A 19,061-nucleotide genomic window follows, 5' to 3' on the forward strand; every position below is an offset into this window, starting at 1 on the left:
GAATTATTTTTTAATAATATTTATCAGAAACATGGCACTTTACATATTTGGGGCACTGAATATACAATGATTATTCCTCACAACATCCCTGTGAGTTAGGCATTAGATTGCTGCTACTATTTGACAGGCAGACAGAGGCAGAGAAGTATGTAATCAATACTACACAATTAAGTTAATGAAGTTCAACTCACTTAAACATGGAGAGGCTCTCAATAGCTTGATTGAAGACATAAGAGTGGGGCAGAGCTGATACTTTATCAGCTATATTCTTTTACTCCAGTCAATTACAATGCACAGGGTCCAACTCCATTGCTTACCCACATCCCCTTTGCAAAAAAACACCCTTGTTAAACAAGATACATATGCAGAGAGTTGCTACACAGTGAAAGTTGCAATAGAAGTAGGAAAAAAACCCCTTCAATGTAGCCTAAATTTTAATAAAATCATGAGAGAGGTTTGCCTGCCCAGCCAAATAGAACAGTTTCAACCTTAGTCCTTTAGGACATCTGAGACAGCATTTCAGTCTTCAGCTATGAGTATTTTCTTAACCTAAGAAAATTAGGGAAAAAAAGTCTGGGTAGACTGTGATAACTGTCTCAGAAATTATGCTTTTTTCTTTTAGTTAAATTGTTCTACTGAAGTCTGAGGGATTCCTGAATAGAAGGAAGAACTTCTTGGTTTAACATTAACTTTGCATGTATTTAAAAAGCCCCTTAGTATACATGTTTCTCAAGTAAACTTCTCTTTCAGAATTTGTTCTAAAAATGAAATAGAACAACTCTGTAAACTTTACCATAAGAAAAAAATCCTAGTTTTTAATATACAATTATTGATAAATTTAATTTAATAACTTTCTTTCTACTGTAAATCAACTTTAGAGAACAAAGTATACTTGACAATATGGCTGCTGTGGTTAACTAATCTTCCTGTAGCTTTCAGTTGAGGTTTCTGAACAAATACACTGTCCAAGAAAGATTCAGCCTCAACCTGTAAACTGTCACAGCTCAGCTGAAGTCAGTGTAGCCATTATAATACATTCAGACTGAGCAGCTAATCCACAGTTCCTTCATGTGCAGTATCAGTGATAATGGTCTGTCTCGAAATTGAGAGATGATCATGACTGAAGAGGCCTGGGTCTGCATACTCCAAAACCAAAATAGGTTGCCTTCCCCTGTAGGGAAATCTTAATTCTCATTTCATGGAAGATTCAGTCTAATGGAATAATGGCTGTGCACTACGATGGCAGAAGAATAAAGTAGTAGCTTTTGGAAGAAACTGTCTGCATTTGGGAGAGGGGGAAAATTAAAAAAAAAGAAGAAACAGTAACTGTTAACATTATTACCACTGGACATACAAACTTCTAATTTTATATTCATTTTTCCTTCTGTAAATTGAAATTTTGCAACAACTACTCTCCCCCAGGGATGTTTACCCTTGGTGAATATACAGAATTTTAAAATCCACAGCGCAATTGTAGTCTCCAGACAAGAAGGGCAAAAGAAAAGAAAAAACATAAGCATACGAAGTGCACTTCGTATCTCCTGCCTCACAAAGGGTTAAAGTGCTTAGTTTGATATATCCAAAAATTAAGCATCTCCCCTAGTCTTTTATTTTTTTAAATGAAACTTTGTCTTTCGTTTCTTGTATCTTCTCTGTAATTTTATCCTTTGTTTCCTCCATCTTCTCTGTAATTTTATCTTTTGTTTCCTCCATCTTCTCTGTAATTTTATCTTTTGTTTCCCCCATCTTCTCTGTAATTTTATCTTTTGTTTCCCCCATCTTCTCTGTAATTTTATCTTTTGTTTCCCCCATCCTATCTTGTAGATATTCCTTTACTGGTGGTGGTGTCGACATGTAGCCATGCTTACGCAGATATTTAACAGTGATGGATGTTCCTCCCAAAGTCACAGTGTATCTGGCAGGAGTTGCAATCTTAAAGAAACCAAAGAACACACCATATCAATAAAATAAGACAATATTACCTAGCTAAAGGTATTTTTAACATTGAGAACTTACTTTGGCCAGTGTCAGATACTAAAAAGATCTTCTATTTATAAGGAAAAAAGACAATTTATAGTACATCCTCCAGAAATGTGTACCTTTTACTCAAAGTCTCCTTTTGACAAATCAGGCATTGGATTTAAACCTCCCTGTGCAGCCTGTGGGACAAGCATAAGGTGTCCCACAATGCCATGCAGAACAGCTAGTATGTGAACACTGAGCCATATAAGCAAAGGGGAAATACTGACAACAGGATATACCTTAAATTCTAAAATTCACAAGAATATAGGTGTCTAACTTTGCGTTCAAAACTCAGACTCACACATAGAAAACTAGAACTAAAAGACACCTTAAGAAGTCACCTAATCCAAGACACAACAAACCAGGTTTACTATTCTAGATAAACTAACCTGTTCTTTCAGAGCTTCAAAGATAAAGCCTGCACAATCTTGCCATTGCAACCTATTCTAGTGCTTCCACACCTGGAAAGTTTCTTCCAACACTATCAGATCTCCCACTTATAATAAAATCTTTGTATTTAATCACACTTACTTATTGGTCTCTTTTGGGCACAGGAATAATTGGCAAGAGTAGTGCTTTCACATTTTATTTGGGAAAATAACTCCTTTAAATAACATAAGAAGCAGATCACATTTGGAAACAAAGCAGATGAGTGGCATTCAAAATGAATACAATGCTTTGTTTCCCAAACATTCATTGTGCACATCTAAAGCAAGAGAGAGACCCAAACCAGAATGTGATTCAAACGGACAATGAAAGTACTTGACAACGATCGAAAACTAAGGCAGGAAGACAAACTACTGAATTCTCTACAATAAAAATAACTGTAATTTATCTGGAAATCATGACGTATTTAGACTTTACCTCTTTATGACCATTAATTATGTCAGGGATACAGAGAAACAACCTAATTACAATTAAGTCTCCAAGGGCAGACAATAATTCCTCAGCAAACAAAGAAGTTATTTTAGAAATACACAGGCTCCTTAAATGCGCACATAGCCCTTCTCAACTTGCATGTGATTATTTTTACTACAGAAATGAATGCTCAAGTATGTGTAACTGTCAAAGAGAGAAAACAGCATTAATTCTTTCTGATATAAACAAATAAACTGTTCAGTTTACTAGGCAAGATTTAGAGCTTATTTACAAACTATACTTACTTTGTACAATGCATATGCAGTTAGTGCATTTCCACTCTCGGAATTTTTCAGGATGCCCACTATGCTGTCCGGTAAGCCCATCAACTCTAGGAATGGAACAACATTCACTCCTCTAGAAAAAGGAAATAAAAATTGAAACTTGAATTGGAATTTGAAACCTGAGCAGTGATTTGCAGTGTCATTGCCATTCTTTAACTCCATACTACAAACTTTGTAAATCAATAGCTAAGTATTTTTTCATCTAAGCGATATAGTTACAGGCTTTATATTTCTGTACATATAGGTAAATTAACTTTCTTTTCAGCATTCCACCAAGAGGTAACTCATTGATATTATCCCTGTTGGGCTGAGCAGCTACTAACTTACCTGTGTCCCGGTTTATTATGTTCGGAGGTAAGTATATACAATGGTTGTAAGACAGCTATGTAGACTCCAGTTGTGCAGATTCAACTTCATGCTCTGTTTTGCCTAAAATTACTTCTTTTTCTTTTAAAAATATCAGACTAATCTGCAGCATGCCCAGAAACACAGAACTTCAGTGTCCTCCATTCACTTTTAAATATATCAAACAAATTTAATGTGGCAAAAGAAAAGGAAGCAAAATGTTATACTGCACAGGATTTCAAGGGTTTTGTGCCAAGTTGTTCTACTTTGCCAACATAAGGTGGCAAGGTGACTGGAGTGAGCTCCTGTCACCATTTCTTTCTATTTGAAAATCAGGGAAGGCAACATCAGCACCAAAAAAAAAGTCAGCCCATCTATACATTACAGTAGAAAGCTACAAGCAGTTATAGAAGACTTGACTTTTATACATTTAGAGATGTTGTATTATTATCATTATGCATTTCTACCTAATATTTTAAGCATTCTTCTGTGCATGTGATCACTTTAGCATCAGAAACAACAACAGGCACTAATTTACTAACAGTTACTAGAACTCACAATCTGAAGGTCTATCCCCAGAGTAGAAAATGGAGACCTGGTAAGATTTGAAAGACAGCATTAACCCTCTTATTTCACAAACCACCATGGTTTATTCTCTTATTAGCACTCACTCTGACAGTTATTTTTCCACTTCAAGAGGCTGCTAAATAATTAGCGTCTAGCTAAATATTTTCGTTATTCTCATCTTCCAAATACCTGTTTTAGAAGCTAACTTAAGTGCTTCAAGAAAAGTAATCTTCTCTCAATCTGAAACGTCTGGATGTAAGCATCACCCTAAATTCACCCAAAGCAAAATATTTTTATAGCTCAAGACCTTTATTACTCTGACATGAGCTAAATTTAGAATGACATTTGGATCTATAGCTCCTAGAAAGGGCAATTATGCCAGCTGGTTAGAGTAACTAAAACAAACACTTGTGCGGTAAGGCATTCTGATGCCAGAGCCCCATCCTTGCCGCCACAAACTGTCCTCGTTTCATGCTTTCTATTATTAAATATACAACACTAGCAATCCAGAGATAAACATTTACTCATATTTAGCAAACAATCTGCAGATATATAAAACCTCTTTCATCTGAACTAGCAGCTCATATTTGATATAGTAGTTTTTTTTCTAATAAACATCATTTTCCAGAACAGTATCTGGAACACAATATAGCTGAAAGAAACTACAATTAGAATACTTTTTCGACACTCAAATATTTAATTTCCAATGAAAAAAAAATCTGGCCTACAGTAGCAATTTTTTCAGTGGAAGGCAGGAAAGACAGGAAACAGAAAAGGAAAAGATACACATGGTTTGCAAGGAGCTCAGAGTGAATGAATAACATGAAAGTCCAATGAGGGAGAACTGAGGACGAAGGGAGGAGGAAGTGCTGAAATACCTCTGAAGTACAAGAGAAAAAAACAAAAGAACAGGTCTACAAAGAAGTCACTGAGCAATTTGTAATCAGGATTCCAAATCTCTACATTTACTTTGTAAGAGGCTACTAATAATTTCAATGCTGTTTACATACGTGCATACTTTGGAGAGAAGAGCATTCCTTCAAATGTTAGCAACACATCTGGCACACCACAATAACTGCATGGTAATAGTACATACATGACACTCTCATGAATCCTATATACTTTCGATATGAAATCATATGCTTCACTTAAAAATGTAGCCTTATTTCCCTATTACATATAGAGGCACTTTTTGACATGTAATAATAATTTATATGTTCTTTTACACATGAAAGTCAGGTTCTATTCAGCAACAGCACCGGGTACTGCAACAAAATATCAACTTACTTCATGGCTGCATAGTAAAACATTCCAACCCATACAGTGGAAGTCACAAGATGCACTGGAATCATGACTTTTCCATACTGTTTAAAAGTTTTCTTGAATCTCTGAACAAGACTAATTGATTTGTCTTGTAATGGATCAGGATCTGAAGAATTTGACCCTACAGGGCTTTGCTTGGGTGTATCAGTGGCTGAAGTTGAAGGTTTTCTCTCTTCTGGTACTTTGTGAGGAGTGTCTGCTGGCTGCGATGAAAACGCACTTTTCTTTGAGGCAAACCGTGCTGTACCTGCATGAAGACATCGTTTAGGAGGGTCCAGTGCCAAAATGACTTTGCATCCAACATTAGTCACCACTGATTGTCCTTTTAAGCACTGAAATATACTAGAAGGAGGGAAAAACAAACATGTTCCATGTGCCAGTTGAGATGCAGTATGTAACAGACTCCGCTGCATTTTGATGAAGTGTGGCTGAGGTGTCTATAGAGAGGAAAAAAGAAGAGTAAATAAATTGCATTTCAATAATCTGACTTCTATTTGCTCTAATACCACTTGAAATTCTCAAATTTTAAATTACTTTCTCTTCTTCTCCTTCAAAAAGTCTTCCTTATCTTGCTTTGCAGAAAAGGTTACTTTCCAGAATTAAGCAAATAATTTAAAATTTAATACAGTAAAAAACCCAACAATGATAATAATTATTAATAATCAATCAATAATCAATAACCTTAATAGTAACAAACCTAACCACAACAGCAAGACTGCGTACATCTGTTAAAAAGGGGGATGGTACTGTTGAATGTCATGTATTAATAAGAGCAAAATTGAACTTCAATTTCAGAAATATTACAATGGCAAAGAATACTTTAAAACTGTGGATAGGTCAGTTAACTTCATGATTTTGGATACTTAACATTTACTCCTGAAAGTTCAGAAGAACCATTGAGAGATTCCTCACAGAAGATGAGAGGATTTGTGTTCGGCATGTATAGACATCAATAAGTCAAATTCTCCTCCCCCCCGCTCCCTCAAATGCATGCTTTGAACTAGTGTATGAAATACTAACTCTCTCCTTCATACAATGACTGCAAGTTACAGAACTAATTTTCCTTCCCTCCAAAAAGGTGCCAATTATTTATTTCGTGTAACAAATGCCATTTAAGTCAGTTACATTAACAACTTTCAAATCTTTCTGATGCTGTTTCATTTTTAGTTATCATAACAATTCTTAATCCAAACTAGAAATCACTCATGTTTAACTGAAACTCCACTGTTGTCTTCATGTCTGCTTCCTCTTCACCTATAGCCTTAGATATATTTCAATCAGGTGTTTTGATAGTGAATTTGTCTAGGCTGCTGAAAATGATCAATACTTCATAACGTTGGCAGCAGTTAAAAAAAATGAAGCCATACATACCCTTTATTACTTTCCAGATATGCAACAAGAAAAGTATGATAAGGTTTGTATCTTCAAAAAGGTGCAACTCTTCTGCTAGTTCCCCACCTTTCAAATATACGTCCTGAACATACTGATGAGTCTCCTAAAATAGAAAAAAGGCACATTTAGAGAAATAGCAACAACAGCAAACTAATATTAGGAAGATTTTTAGTCAGCCTGAAACCTACCTTCCTGAAGAAGTTATTGGTATAAATCGCCCTTTGGATACTGACATGCTAATGGGAGATATTTTTCTGTGGAACTTAGAAGTTCCTCAACTGTGACTTACTGATTCCTTCCAAAAGAGAAAAATTTCATAACCCAAATGCATCTGTTAGATCGTTCCTGTCTGTATGTTTTCTCAGTATTTTTAGCTTATTGTTATGCTTGAATTAATTGCAATTAACAGAATTACAACGTTTGATGTGGGGAAAAGACTGGATGAATGGTTTCAGGCTCCCTGTGAACCCCTACATTGCATGTGAAGCACAGACACCCACTTTTGCTGAACTCATACTAACAGGAGGTATTGCATCAATAGGGGAAAAGGGAACTCTTGTCTCTCACTCATGTTGAGCTATGAACTCAGTGGAAGCCAAGAAGTACTGTTGCTTACAGAGCAGTAAATCAGCTACAGGTACTGCATCTCAACAGTCAGTCTTCTGTAAGAACTCACTGGAAGTAGAAACTGCTTGTGCTGTCTCTGGTTTTATGAAAAGTAGAGATTGTTGCTGACTTCTTAGATCCAAATGCAAATGCTTCTCAAAACAAAAATGTAGTGAAAACACTGAGTAAAACTCAAGTATTAAGATGGGGCTCTGTCATATACAAACAACCTTACTGGTTTATAGAAATTAGAACAACAACTGGAAGACAACTATGTTGCTTGCCTATTGCCACTTACACTTCTCTCCTGAGGGACAACACTCTCCACATAGAACTGTTTTCCCCTCTCACCAACAGTACACAACATTTAGCATCTGCCCTTAGTAGAATTTCACAGTAGCCACCCAGAAGACTCAGCAAAGGATATCTATCCATCTATGGGAATCCGCAAGCTTTTTGCATCAGTCTTTTGCTGTTTATCTATTCGCAGTGGCTGGTACCCTATTGAAAAAGTAACTGTTCCAAACAAGCTTTTAAAAGTGCCACCATACAGCATGAGGGAAACCACGTTCAGCACTCTGATTTTAGTTCATGAATGTTATTAACAGGATTCTGCATTCCAACAGCCTTGGAAGGAGATCGTTCTTCTGTACAGAAGAAGAAACTGAACAAGTAATTCTGAATTTTCCCATTCTATGTAGTATATATATAGTAGCATTTCTCAGAACACGATTTCTAGGTTTTGCTGTCCAGCACCTCCTGACAGCACAAACACCATACCACATCCCTGATTCACTGCAATGACCACAGAACACTGGGGTATGCAATAGCTTCCAGGGGGTCAGAATCCTCCTTTTGTTAAGAAGCAATCCATCACTACTATGTGTTCAACACTCATCAGTCAGTAGCTAACATAGTTGTGACTAGTAAAAGGGTTTCAAGGCCTCTGCTCACTGTATAAGACTTAAAAATATAATGACACTGATGGCTTTAAAGCAGGATAACTACCTGGGCCACTGACAGGACTTGTCATGCCACTTTTTTTGTTCCTATATCCCCAGATGGACTTGGAACTCATTAACTAAAGGGTTTTTTTTCAATGATGCAAGAACTGACTGGTCAGAGGGAAGGTTCTCTAACCATCTAGGGTAGATCCTGAAAGGGTCCTGAACCTTGTAAGCACAGATGATAGCATGGTTCTAGCTAATACTCTGTGAAACAGCTTACTCTTTGCTCCTCTTCTTTATATATAAGCAAAGCCTTAGATATGATAGTGCTTACATTTTTTTCAAAACAAGGTTGGAATTTTCCTAACATTCCTGTTGTGTTTCATAGGTATGTGCTTTGTCTAAATGAACAAAGGAGAGACTTTTGAAGTGTCAGTAAATTGAGGATTACACTACTATCCACCAGCACAAAACTAAATGAGGGAAATATTATAATGGCTATAGGAGAACGTAACACAGGCAAATGAGTAAAATAAGAGATCAATATAGCATATACTTAATGAATTGATTTTAAATAAATAAATATTCTTAAAGGGATGATAGGTGCAGCTGCTCAATTGTAATCTTATAATTACTTGGGTCAACATTACAAACAAATCTTAAACAGGACAGACAACTCAAAGTGCACAATAAATGTGGTTAGAGGTCCAAAGAAATACAAAACTGTAGTTGTTTGATCCCTCTAAATCACAAGATGAATATAGAGAAGTTTCTCCTTTATGATGCAATTTGCAAAAGGAAGTTCCTGTTACCTTGTGCACTCAACAGGCAGTTAGACAAAGTGTGTCAGCCTACAGATGCAAGACAATTTTATTCTGTAAATAAACACTTTTCTTAAATAAATTGCTGGAGCTATACAAGCTATACGATTGCCCCTTCAACTTTAGGTTGTTAAAACCACTCAGATTCTAAGGAAGTCAGGACAGTAACTTAAACGTTATCCACAACTGCACCTAGTGACTTTTCAAAAGTTGTTTCTTCATTTTGGTGTATTTCATTTTTTTCATGCTGTAGAATGATGCTGCAAAGGCACAGAAAAGTAGAGATGCTAAAAGCATCAGACACCAAGGTGGAAAAGCAGCTGGTCTCTGGCATGAGAATTCTGAGTGGGGGAGATGTGGGGCAGAAGCTATTTTAAAGGTTCTTATGATTTCTGCATTAATTTTTTTCTTAAGAATGCCACAAGGAAAAAAAAAAGTATGGAGATGTCTAAGAACAAATATAGCTGTTCTCTGCTGTAAGAATCTTGTGCGATCAGTGACTGAATAGATGGTAGTATGACAAACTATGAAACGATACACAGACTCTTCTAGGATAAGGTCTCCTCCTCAGTGCTGTCATACTCTGGCTATTTAGTAGTATCTCCAGCCAGCTGTAAACTGAGCTGAAGAAATCTTGGCTGTTCAAGACATACTCCTGGTTGGGATTCTTGGACATACATTTAGGTCCTTGAAGGCATGCCTGTCTCATGGCAAGTTATTAACAAGCCCTCTGACACAAAGGGAGTGCTCTAGTGACCTCTTGAGGAACAGTTCAGATCAACTTCTCATTACAGTGCTAGAGGTTTTGTTTAGCAAATTTTCGTACTTCTGTTATAGTTTAGATCAGCTTCGGCATAAACCTGATGCACTGCAGGAGTACCCCATCTCTTGCATTTGCTCTGCTAAACCTTTGCCTTCCAGTGATCACTAGGAATTAGACATCAAACGTGCTTTTGTTCCTGAGGATAACAAAAATTCAGGATCTTTTAATGTCACAGAATTGGTCTATGTGACTACCACAAATTAATAGTTTTAGATGTCTGCTAACACGTTATGCAAAAAAACCCCAGGTGATCATTTGAAGACACAGAAGTAACAAGCCAGGCCAACACAGGTTCAGCAAAGGCTGCTGTGGATATCTGCTGTTGGAAAGAGAAATCATGTCAGAGATGTTGTCAGATGGAACTTTCATCAGGATAATTTGTATAAAAAGTTACCTTGTTAAAATTATTTCTTTTTGAGCTACCAGATAAATTAAAATACAAGAATGGGGGTGGGGTGTAAGATGGCAAAAACTTTAGCAGAAGTTCATTTGCAAAAGAGGTCAGAAGGCATCGGAAGGAATTGCAGGTACAATATATATAGACTACACCGGTTTATTTTCTCAGTTCTACCAGAAACACTCCAGACACAATATGCAAATATGGATGAATTTAAAGCATTTTTCCTTGTTCTGTTACTGTTTAAAAAAAGAACATTAATTATACCACAGGAGAGTTCCCAATGAAAATCCATGAGCTTTTTCCACTCCCAAGGTACCTTTCTATGAAACCAGAGAATTAATTTACATTCTTGTCATTTTTGCATCAAGCAAACTTTGAAGATTGTGTGTTGTATATACAGAAGAATTTTGAAAGGGGACAAACCAAATTTTCAGAAATCCTTTTGAGCTCACCTTTCAGGTTGCATAAGAAGTGAATGTCCAGTGCTCATTCAAACAGCTTAGTTTAATAAAAACCCTTACTGTATTGCTTACATTTTTACTAAATACAATTAAAAACAAACAAACAAACAAACCACAAACAAAACTTGTTTTCAGATGTATATTATTCTTTTCAAGAACTTATTGACAATATAATTTTTTAAAAGCATCTTGCCACACTAACAAACCAAATTAAGAATAACACAACTGAACAGAAAACATATGTGGGTTGCCTAAAAAGCTGGGAATACATTTAAAAATCATTGCAATAATACTGTAATACATGCAAAGCATCATTGTTTCTCCTAGTAACTGCAATGGTTCAGCACAGAACCCCGTCACTATCAATGGACAGGAAAATAACAGCATATAGAGACTTGTTATTTTTTGTATTAGTACTTTTAGAGTGTATGAATGAGCATTTAAAACTTGTATTTTGACCTTTACTACTTTTGCAGTGTCCCTGATACAATCTGTTATTCATTCTAAACTATGAACTTGGTTATGATTTGAAATTTTGGCATCACTAGCTGTCTGTCCACCATTTTGGGCTGTCTAAAAAAATATAACACAACATTTTGGATTAAAGGGAGTAATGCAAAATAAGTAATGGTGAAATTCGTTAAAATCTTAGGGAAAAATGATCACACTAAAACAAATGTAAGAATAAACTCACAGACATATTATCCTAAGACATTATCCCCATACCACCTCCATCATGTCTAATCTCTATAATATTTTCACTTAGTCAATGCCATGCTATAATATTTAAATTGATCATATTACTATAGTTCAATACCGATATAAGTGGAGACAAGCCAAGCACTTTTTAATCCTTATTTTAGCTAAACTCTTTTCATTATTGTTAAAACAAACTTAGTGAAGTCAAGAAAGCAGAATAAACCCTCATAGGGTCCCTTACACACAGCAATCTCCACTACTACTATCTCCTGAAACTTAAGTATTAGAAAGCCCAACAAAAACTGGCTTTAGGAAGAATAAAAGCTCTTGTAGACATTTATAAAATCTGAACATTGGATTCAGAAGGCAAATAAAACAGGAGAATCTAATGCAATGTCTGTGTGTTGAGTTATAGATTTGGAATGCTAAACAAGAGACTTAGCAGCTGGTCTGCATCCAGTCAATATGACAGTGCTATCCCAATTTCCCTCTGTTGGAAGGCATTAGATCTTAAGCCTGCACATAGCTAAGCATTATATAAAAGTGTGAATGTTCTCTTTCAAAGTCTTCTAAAAGAAAGTATCACCACCATTTGCAGTGCTTTCTGATCTTCAGAACTGTTTTTAATACCAGGCACTATGCCACCTTTTCACTCCCTTTTCCTGCTTTGCAGTGCTAAACAGCTACGCTAAGTTCCTTCATTCAGAAGTTTAATTCTGCCCTCTACCGAATTTTTATGTAAGTACACCCCCTTACACTAGTACTACAAAAGGTCTCTACTCTCCATGAGTCTAAGTTTGCTGTATCATCTTCTATGTTGGTTCCAGAGCCCCCCAAAATAACAGGCACATGTCATAGAATGAATCATAGAATGTCCTGAGTTGGAAAGGGACCCACATGGATCATCGAGTCCAACTCCTGTCCCTGTGTATGACAACTCCACAGTTCACACCACATATCTGAGGGTGTTGTCCAGGTTCTTCTTGAATACGGTCAGACTTGGGGCCATGACACCTCCCTGAGAAGCCTGCTTCTGTGCTCCACTAGGGAAGAAAAAACACTTGTACTATCTGATTTGATTTTTTTGTCCATTTGTCACTCCAGACATGTCTGCAATAAGCAAGTTAGAAAAGTGATGCTTTTCGAGGTTAACTAAGCTTAAAAATAAGCATATACATCTATGCTAAAAAGGTTAAAACCCCCCATTAGTTCAAAGTAGGGATTGTACTCATCTGCTTATTATTTTGCTCTTCTGCACATTATTTTAATCAAATCATCAAAATAAAATCTAATTCAGTCTCCTTTCTATTCCACTCTTATGTAATAACTTACTCAAGCAACCCCTAGGTGCCTCTTTTGTCTTTTTATTTCCCAATCTAGAATTAGTTAATTCCCCTCAAAACACTTGTGTTTTTCTGTCAGACAGTTTTCAACCAGAGGGCTGTTAACACAGAGGTGTGTGTGGGATGTGTGTGGTGGTGCAGTTTACAAAGTTTCTACTAAATAACTAAAAAGGGCTGCAAAAGGTAATTCACATAAGCAAGCCTCATGTCAGCAGTTTCCTGCATATGGCTTTGAACTCCCTCAGAAGAAAGCCGCAACTGAATTGGTGAAGATTAGATGCTAAAACACATATACACAGATCAGTTTTTTACACTTCACTAAAACATTGTTTGAGAATCTCTTAGGATCTTCCCTCTCAATAGTTCATTTGAACTTTAAATTGGCAGATTCCTCGCATCTTTCAGCTTTCACTAAGCATCCCAAAAGTTCTGACTCTACATTTCAACACATGCTGGAAGACATTAGAAACATGACTGTTCATGGTTATTTCTTTCGTGAAGTACTGCTACCTCTCTTTGGAGTTCAGAACTGCTGTGCACATCTCCTTTCAATAATGGAGCAATCAACAGCAGTCAAAAGGTTGCAGGCAAAACTGAACTCCAGCTTGCTCAAGACCTCCTGCTCTTCATAATTTGGATTCTAGTAGCCAAGCTCATTTTTTCATTCATAATCTTTCTGATCACTCAAGACTTCTGTGTTATATAAAATTTAGATAATAATATTTAATTTAAACAGTTCTTGGAATGATAAATATTTATCTATGAAAGGTCTACTGAAACAACTGGAAACACACTGCAGATATTGTGACTTCACTAAAACAAATGCTGTTAACCCAAATGAAGTTCAGCCTTTTTGACCAGATCATAGAATAAGACCTTAGGTATTCAAATACTTTCTCTTGATTAATTATAAACAGCATTTATTAGGAATGCACTTAAACTTAGATCTTTGCATCAACTTCGTACAGCCTTCTGCCTCCTCTTGCCTTGTGACTACCAAAACTGTTTCTTTATCATTTTTGCCACCTTTGATCTTCACATGTCTTGTCTCATCGTTCCTTGTCTCTCCTTTTATAACCCAACCATAATCAACAGTATTGGCTGCAATAATATTTTAATGAAAATTATATTAAGTAACAATTTTACAAAACACTTAACACAGCCACCCTTACTAAGCAGAAAGTCTTTTTACCCATCAAATTCACCTGAAGTACTTTTAAGACTTTAAAAAAAATATGCTCAAAGAAAAACTCTGAAGCCTTACAATTAGAAACAAAGTAGGAATAAATCTAAACCAGCCCCAAACTGAAAAAAAATCAAATCAACTTCACTAAGAACAGAATTCACATTGGAAGCATCATTAAGTTCAAGATTTTTTTTTTCTTCTCTCACCACATTTATTTCACATTTTTAAACAAAGAAAAGCTGTCATTTTTCCCAGAAAAAAAAATACAGAACGTTCATCTTTCAGCGAAATTACTGTTGGCAGACATTCATTTCCAGTATAAACCTTTTCTAAATATTCAAAGTGTTGGATTCTCTGTTGTGAATTCAAACTTGTCCTACAGGGAAATATGTGCAGTATCAATCAAAACATCTTGAAAAATTGTGTGAAGAGGCTGATCACAACATTTACAGAACACACATGTGCCCAAAACCACTTTCTTCTTCTAATTTTTAAGAAGCGCTGTCCTCCACATCTCTACAAATGAGTGTGAACAGTTCTTATGAAACAAGTATTATTTTTATTAAGGTCTTGATACCTGAGCAGATAAACTTTCTTGCTCATCATTCAATTTAATGCCTTACACAGCATCTTTTCCTTAGAGGAGATGATTGCTAATATTGCCAGCCATGCAAACAATAAAAATTACACCATCTACAAGTGTCCAAAATAGCATCAGACTCATAGAGTTGTGCCTTTACACCAGAAGAAACTCTGACGGGACTTCAGTAATAGGACACTAATAATGCTCTGGCTCAGTCTGAAGCAGCAGATTTACTACACTTCAGTATTCAGATTGAGAAAGGAATCCTGTGACTGTGACACTGCAACATTTGAAAGCACACATCAACAACAAAGCCCAAGGCTTGTGTTTCAGTGCAGAAACATCCCTCCATCAGGAAGTACTATCCTGTGGCCTGAGAGAGCAGGAAGCAAAAGATGCCATCCAATTTTAACACCAGCAAAATCACCTTTTAAATCCACAAAATATTAAGAGCAAATAGTTAACTACCTGGCACGTGGTGCTAAACACTACCATTACAGTTAAAATACACTTGTTTTCATCTTCTATTCAACTCCTCTGTCAGCCACTTTTGGAAGAGACTTTTAGAACTTGTAAAAGCCACTCAGATATTTTTATTTAGAATAAAAAAAAAAAAAAAATCCATCTATCTGAAAAAACTCTACTCCTGTGTTTTATAATTTATTCATGAGTACCTGACTGTATTATTCCCCATTCACTTCCCTCATCCCACTCTGCAAGTACAGATTACACAAGTTCTGGAGAGCCACAGGGGATTGTCTGCTACAACAAAGTCACAATCACAGACAGGCAACTTCTTGTTTTGTTTATATAAGAACCGCTACACATGGCCAAGGTCAGGTTTTGGACAAGATCGAATAGCAGATCCATGGCACTAAAATTTACAGCCCAGATAAGTGCATTTTCATTTTTCTGAAGTGCACAGACTAAGACCTAATTTTATCATTCACAAGTCTTTGTTTAGAAGGAGCAGTACCATGTCTGGAAACATTACATATATATATATATATATTTTTTTTTTTTTAATTATTAATATTTTTTTTTTAATTGAATAATACTATGGGTAGCTAGTTGGAACATGATGAGAGAAAAACTGAGTGATGGAAGGCACTGGAGCAGAAAGGATTTGAGCTGTTCAGAAGAAACACCAAGTTCACGAGAACACCAATCATTACCACTAGTGCTGCAGAAAAGTCTAGACACCAACCAGGGTAAAGCCCTATTGTATAATCCCAGTGCCTTAAAGGGGAGAAGTGACTTCTGTCCTTAACTACTTGCTTACTAATATGGACAAAAGGTGGGATGACTGACAAAATTAGACACACCAGTCTGGCCTCCTAAAACCTAGTTAAGCCACCATTTTTCTGACAGTTTGAAGCAATACATTCTTGACTTACTATGAAGAAAATTATGCTGCACTTAACATACCTGTACTGCTATCTTCATGATAACTGACTTTAGGAAGGTATTCTCACAATAGATTAGGCTTTTTTAACTGAATATCAACTTTCTGATTTTACTGTAATTTTTTTATAAGGACAGGGATATGAAGAACAATCTGCGGTTTTAATCTGTGTTTTTTAGAGTATAGTGACCCAAGACTTAAAAATTAAGAAAAAATGCTGTAACTTGAGCATTATTCTTTTTTGTTGTTGTCATACGGCACAATCCTTTTGTCTCCAGTCAAAGAATCTACTTGAAGTACTTTACAGTTGTTAAGAATCCCTGACCCTGAGCCTTGATCTGAAGTGATGGAACTAGGTAGCTACCTATCATAATAACAAGATAAAAGCCTTATGATCTATTGTCATGGTATCTTACTGTCCAGAAGATTTCAATCATACTTTGGGCCCAGGCCTCAGTTCTTCTATTGGTTTTATTCCACTCTTAATACTGAAATATTGCTGATTGATGTTTAATTTGCTTCAGCAACTAATTTTCAAAACAAGTTCAGCTTCAGCTATCTGGGTTCAGTGTACCAACACCAACAAGAACAATCTGCAAAACTAGCTGTTTGCAAGGAATGTTATTGATGTAACTAGCAGTTTTACATTTTAAAGATCAGTGCCCTTTCTGCTTTTCTCATTAAATTTGTTGTGGCCTTATCTTCAAGACCAGTCAGAACTCCCTACACATCCAGAAATGTGTTGAGATGCAAACTAAGGGCTGTTATCTGGGATAAGGGGGCATCAGGAACACTGTCTTGTAAAAACCGACTTCAGTTCCTTAGTGATGCCTGTAAGCATACACACAGTGCTAGGTCAGTTTGTCTGGAGAAAAGATAATCTACAGCGGGAGAATTACATGGATCCTTTCAAAAACCTAAATGAGATCAAGCCTTTTCTTATCAGCTGCTATAGTCTGTGAAGTAAATCTGTAGACAGTCATGCTAGACAAATCTTTAACTTCTCACATTCCTTACATACTCTTTCAACAGTCTGAATTTGCCTACTCAGTTTTTGCTATGTGCACGCCACCTGATATCCACCCACCTGAATAATCTTTTTTTTTCCCCCCTCATGGATGGAAGTGCTTCTCAAACAGTAAGTGCAATTCAATGCTGCTGCCATAGAGGCCAGTCATACCCCTCTTACCTCAAACAGCCCTTGAACAGAAAAGAGGAGATAAACACCTGCTGTCAACCTCATAGGAGATAGATGGCGAGGACACATTATCCTCTGTGCATGCATTTCCCACACAGAAGCAGCTGCAAGTCATATAAGCTAGCGGCACAGGCAGCAAGTTACATTCCAAATGAGGAACCTGTTCCCTAGCTCTCCTTAAAGTAGGAAAACTTTGGCAAATCATTTTACATTTACATACTTGTAACAGTAATAACATCTTGAGGGTTAGGTACCTTAAGGAATGCTTACAGTTGAAGTATGCTTAAGAATTAGTTTTGGTAAAGAATTCTAGGATATCTCATGTACTACTGTCCAAATTAATGTTTTATCTTTTGGGCCAGTTTGTAGAAAGCATTTCAGAAATGGACATAGAAGAGGGTGAACATGTAGTTTGCAATATCATACATAAATCCACATTTGACTTAACAGCCTTAACAAAAATTCTTAGGAATTCTCAGTCTGGCTCACTAGATAGCTCCCACACTTAATTACGAGAAGCAGATTGCTAATGAGAACCATAATTCTATGCAATTTTCCCACAAGGGTTATGTCTTGTTCAGCCAGCTGCTGCCTTCTATTGCTTCAGAGACCACCAAAGCTAGTCCATACAAAATATAAGAGAAAAAAGTGCTGAAAGCTCAAGGTGAGCAAGAAAATGTAACTTAACCAGTAAACAGTTAAGAGGAGCAAAAATCAGATTTCTCAGTTTTGAGATTCTCCTACTAAGGGAAACCAGCCCTTTGCTCGGCATTTGTCACGTGCCACAAGTGAGTCACCAAAACCCACGCAAAACATTTATTAGACAAGAAAATATTTGTACAGCCGTTTCAAGTGGTCTAAAAAGTCAAATACGCGCAGAATCAGTCGCCTCGGGATAGGAACATCCTAAGGAGCGCAACCTACCCGCAGCCCTTTAATGGTACAACCGTCAGAGACCCGCGGCCGACATTTTTCATGGCACGCAAAACGGCCCGGAGTTTGCAAAAGGGAAAGCAGCAGGAGGAAGGCACGGAGCTCCAAGGAGGCATTCTGCTCCCGTGTCTCTGGGCGGCTGCCGGTCAGAGAGCCCCATCTCCGAGGGCTGAGATAGCAAAAGCAGCCAGTGGTGGGGACACCCCTGCGCGGCTGGAGAACCTGCCTGACGCCCGCAGGTCCCGCCGCTCCCCACCAGCCGCCGCACGCCCCGGGGGGCTACGGGAGGTGCCCGCACCTTCCTTCGCCTGCTGCCGGGCGGCGGCCCCTCCCCCTCTGCCCCACCAGGCGCGTACCTTGTGGCTACTGCTCCTCCTCACGGGCCCCGGGCCATGGAGAGTCGCACCGGGCGGCGGTTGACCAACGGTCGCTGCCCGCGCGCGCCGCGCCCGTCACCTCCCCCTACCGGCCCCGCGCGCGCGGCAGAGCAACGTGCAGGAACGCCCGTCCCCACCATCACCTTGAGGCCCGGCGGGGCCCGACTGCGCAGGCGCGCACTGCACCCCGCCGCGCGGCCCTCTGGGGCTCGTAGTCCTCTCCTCCCGCAGGCCAGGCCCGGGCGCCGGGACCCGTCACGTTTCACGCGTGCGAAGTGTCGCCTTTCCCCCTCCCTCCCTCCCCCCGGACGTGACGTCGCCGCTCTTGCCCGCCGCGCTGCGAGGGCGTCACTTCCGCAAACAAGATGTCGGAGCGCTGGGCTGGGTGAGCGCTGCGCGCCCTCCCGGGCGGCCCACCGGCGGGGACG

At 38.0% G+C, this 19,061-nt stretch overlaps 2 protein-coding genes across 4 annotated transcripts in view; one reads left to right on the forward strand and one right to left on the reverse strand.

The window, feature by feature from the left end:
• On the reverse strand, window positions 1-18,909 carry FAM210A (family with sequence similarity 210 member A). Of its 3 annotated transcripts, none has more exons than XM_080338867.1 (5): window positions 18,777-18,909; window positions 6,831-6,954; window positions 5,424-5,896; window positions 3,186-3,297; window positions 1-1,932 (listed from the first exon to the last, which is right to left on the reverse strand). In XM_080338867.1, the coding sequence occupies exons 3-5, from the start codon at window positions 5,870-5,872 to the stop codon at window positions 1,600-1,602; spliced, it is 894 nt and encodes a 297-aa protein (XP_080194993.1). In that variant the 5' UTR covers window positions 5,873-5,896; window positions 6,831-6,954; window positions 18,777-18,909; the 3' UTR covers window positions 1-1,599. The 3 variants fall into 3 exon arrangements, with proteins under 3 accessions (XP_080194993.1, XP_080194992.1, XP_080194994.1); XM_080338866.1 differs by having other exon boundaries at window positions 18,613-18,865; XM_080338868.1 differs by lacking the exon at window positions 18,777-18,909 and adding an exon at window positions 10,052-10,065.
• RNMT (RNA guanine-7 methyltransferase) overlaps window positions 18,899-19,061 on the forward strand; it is a 17,787-nt gene continuing 17,624 nt past the window's right edge. Inside the window, exon 1 of the mRNA XM_080338864.1 lies at window positions 18,899-19,018. The gene's annotated coding sequence lies outside the window, so the exon portion shown is untranslated. The remainder of the gene's footprint in view (window positions 19,019-19,061) is intronic.

This window comes from Nesoenas mayeri (assembly GCF_963082525.1).
Source record: "Nesoenas mayeri genome assembly, chromosome: 2".
Classification (NCBI taxonomy): Eukaryota; Metazoa; Chordata; class Aves; order Columbiformes; family Columbidae; genus Nesoenas; species Nesoenas mayeri.